Source organism: Vitis riparia, chromosome 11 (genome assembly GCF_004353265.1).
Source record: "Vitis riparia cultivar Riparia Gloire de Montpellier isolate 1030 chromosome 11, EGFV_Vit.rip_1.0, whole genome shotgun sequence".
NCBI lineage: Eukaryota > Viridiplantae > Streptophyta > Magnoliopsida > Vitales > Vitaceae > Vitis > Vitis riparia.
Window position 1 is genome coordinate 9123251 of NC_048441.1, and position 3398 is coordinate 9126648.

At 39.4% G+C, this 3398-nt stretch overlaps 1 protein-coding gene across 1 annotated transcript; it reads right to left on the reverse strand.

Moving 5' to 3' along the window:
• Positions 1-474: 474 nt before the first annotated feature.
• Positions 475-2456, reverse strand: LOC117925219 (tetraspanin-8-like). The gene is made up of 2 exons (XM_034844164.1): positions 1771-2456; positions 475-1006 (listed from the first exon to the last, which is right to left on the reverse strand). Exons 1-2 carry the CDS (start codon positions 2275-2277, stop codon positions 695-697), a joined length of 819 nt encoding a protein of 272 aa, XP_034700055.1. The 5' UTR covers positions 2278-2456; the 3' UTR covers positions 475-694.
• Between the last annotated feature and the right edge of the window lie 942 nt (positions 2457-3398).

A 3398-nucleotide genomic window follows, 5' to 3' on the forward strand; every position in this document is an offset into this window, starting at 1 on the left:
AGTCTTGACTTACATGGTTCCTACATTTGTAAGTCAAGACTTACATGCTGCCAAGATATTAATATCTTGAGGGGATCAATTTGGTTCTCATCTTATCTATAACCACCCTTGGGCCTTGGATATCCCTCTTTCTCAAGTGTCACATCAGAAAAAATATCGCTGCACCACAAGCATTCAATGCGTATCCTGAGTGGGATGACTCGTCTGGACTAATTTTCCAAAAACACCTCATCATGCCTTATATTGTTTGCTCATACGCGTCTCTGTCTTCACTTGCCTGATACTTCCACAGAGGAAAAGTTCATATTACAACTTACAACTTCTAATCAGCAATTTTTCGGAAATCTTAGCATCAATGTTGAGGGTAAGGGATGTATTGCACAGGTCCTGATTCAACAGGAAAACTGATAGCAGCACCTGTTATGAACCCCCACACCCTTTCAACTAATGGGTTACACCAAATCAATGAAGTCAGAATCATCAAACTTGCTGCAACCAAAATATAACAAGCCCCAACTACATAAGAACCATAGCTCCGATGTCACATGAAATGTCAAGCATACACAGAAAGCTATACAAGAGAAAAGAACCAAATGCTAATGCAACGGTTGTAATACTGAATTCATACAATAAGAGGTAGGAGCCCTCTACAACTCTCCTCACTAATATCCAATCCAGCCTATTGGAAATGATCTCAAGGGTATGGCTTCCATCTGGGTTGAGCATTGTCCTCTCTGTTGTTCCTGAATGCACAGCATCCAATGGAGTATACAATAATGAGGAAAACAAGGAATATAATGTTGATAATGGCAACCTTCTTCCAATCACGCTTCAGATTGTCCAGCACTCCGGCTTTGCACGCCTGGCAATTGTAGCACAGAATGCTAGGGTCATTATTCCACAAAGAACAGTCAGAGTTGGTGTATGTAGCCGCGTTCGTCGAGGTCCAATTAGTCGGAGTGACATAGGTGAAACCACAATCATTTGATGGCTTACAGCAACCAGACTGCAAATAAACAAATACCAATCAGAAACAGATTGTAGTTTAATGACAACAAGAACAGCAACATCTGAAAAAGGACAAAATTTTATCAAGGCATTTAGTTCTATGAACAGATGATTTATTTCTATGAATACGGACATAAAGCCTCTGGAGAGAATTAATATGGGAAGATCGTTTCTTGGAGGGTTAATTGGTAAGGCAGTTCTGCATAGTGCTAAACTGGAACCAGTTTCAAAAATTCTCGAGAGTCGTGCAAGAAACCCAGAACAACAATTTAGGGTTCACAGAAATTCAACAAAAGACTACATACAGACTTGAATTAGAACCCCTGAAAAGTTCAAATCTAGTTTGAATTTTACTCCAATTTTGAATTTTTCAATTTCAAAAAGGCTCTTACCTTTCCGAGAAAATCTCACACGCAAAAGATAAAGAAAACTCACTCACAGAATACAGCACATGCATTGAATTAAATAATACCAAAAGGAAAATAAATAAATCAACTAAAGGTTTAATAATCAATTTTGCCCCTACGAGAATCTTTCTTCTTTCTTGACCCAAAAAGAAATTTCAAAACTTCCAAATCTCAAACCAGTGTGGGAGATTTCTTGCAATAAACCTAAATCAAAACTACGGAGGAAACAGAAAAAACAGAAATTGAAAAGTGGAATCGGATCGATCCGAAAAAAATACATGCTACAGAATCAAAAGAAAGAATTTTGTGAAGAATGAAACGAACACAAAACCCAGATCTGAAACAAACACCATACCTGAATGGGAGACAACTGCTCCGCATAAAACTGCTGAACAGTTTCGCCAACCTTGTCCTGGCTCAAGCTCTGACACACCTTGCCATCCTGCAAACAGCTCTTGATCCTGTTCCAGTTCTTGGTGTTGTTAACCCTCTTTTGCAGCCAATTGGAGTAATCCCCGAGCCTATACTCCTTATACCCCTTCCCAGACAAAACCTCTCCGGCACCCTTGTTAGTGACCACAAAGGCGAAGATGGTGAAGCAGAAGAGAAGCACGATCAAGAGAAACATCACCAGTAGGTAGACCCAGAGAAGCCACGACACTCTGCAACAGGCCCCGATCAGCCCCGCCAGTGACACCACCATGAGAAACACACCAAGCGCTATCACGGGCTTCTCCAAAAACTTCTCGCAGTCGGTGCTGGCTCGGTGGCTCAGCCATATTCCCGCTCCCAAGATAGGGACTGAGAGCAGGAAGGTGATGAAGTTGAGGATGCCAACAAGGTTGTTACTCAGTCTGAACATTTTCTGAACACTGTGAAATCAACTTGCTTCTAAAACAAAAACCACAAAAGAGATGGGGAAGATGGTGAGAATTTCAGAAATTGATGATGAGGAATCGGACAGGGGTGCGGTATATATGTTTGAGCGGCTGAGAGAGCGTTGAGTCGGATGAAGGAGTAGGCGTTGCGTCTAAGAAGATTCTATCTTCTCACGCGCTTCTCTTAACCGCACAACAGTCCAGGCATGTGGATGCCACAATAACAAATACTCGCCCCCCTTCGTCGACGGCTGTCCCTTGCGTGTTCTAAAATCTCGCCCTAGTGTCAACGGAAGCATCTTCATTCGGCTACCAGCGGGTGACCTGCTTGCATCAAGTCCGTAGATTTTGAATAAGAAGTTGGTAGAGGAAAATGAAGGGACGTGATGAGGTGTGAACAGATTTGAAATTTCAAAACTGGAAAAGTGAGAGAAAAGCGGTAGCAGTTACTGTACGCCAGTTTCTAACGCGAATATCAGTGTCTTTTCGTGGAATAGGTATGAAGGGCATCTCCGTCAATTTCTCGTAACTTTCCTGGGCGAGAGCAGTGTTGTGGTGCTACGCGGACTGTCTGCAAGTATAACGCGGTGGACAGTTTTGGACGGCTGATGATCTGTTTGTGGATTGACTTACTCCGCGTTCACATCTCGAACATGACTCACATGTTGCTTAGTTTTTTTTTTTTTTGTTGCCAAAAGGTATCTGTCAAGTCTCAACTATAATTTTGTTTTAGAATAATTAAATCATATTTTTGGAAAAATAAGAGTAAGGGAGGGGTGGGCGTATGAAACTATTTAAACAATTTAGGATTTATTTATTAGGTTATTTTTAAAAAACATTTATTGTAGAAATAGCTTTAAAACATTATAAAATAATTTAGAAATGGTTTATAAGTGAAAATAATTATAAAACTTGAAGGAAAAAAAATTATAAGTATTCGGGTCTTATAGTCCATTTGACAATGATTTTAAGGAATACTTTTGGTCTTAAAAGTAATTTTGAAGAAAAAAAAAAGTTCATATGTTTAATAAAATTTTAAAATTTTGAAAATTATTTGTAACTTTAAAAAATTATTTATCCTGATATTTAAAAAAAACAATTAATA

Bases quoted from the DNA above. Each gene is read 5' to 3' on its own strand.
- LOC117925219 (XM_034844164.1), bottom strand. From the start codon at position 2,277: ATGTTCAGACTGAGTAACAACCTTGTTGGCATCCTCAACTTCATCACC. The intron at 1,007-1,770 runs GTATGGTGTTTG...GTTTATTTGCAG, and splicing joins AGCAGTTGTCTCCCATTCAG to TCTGGTTGCTGTAAGCCATC.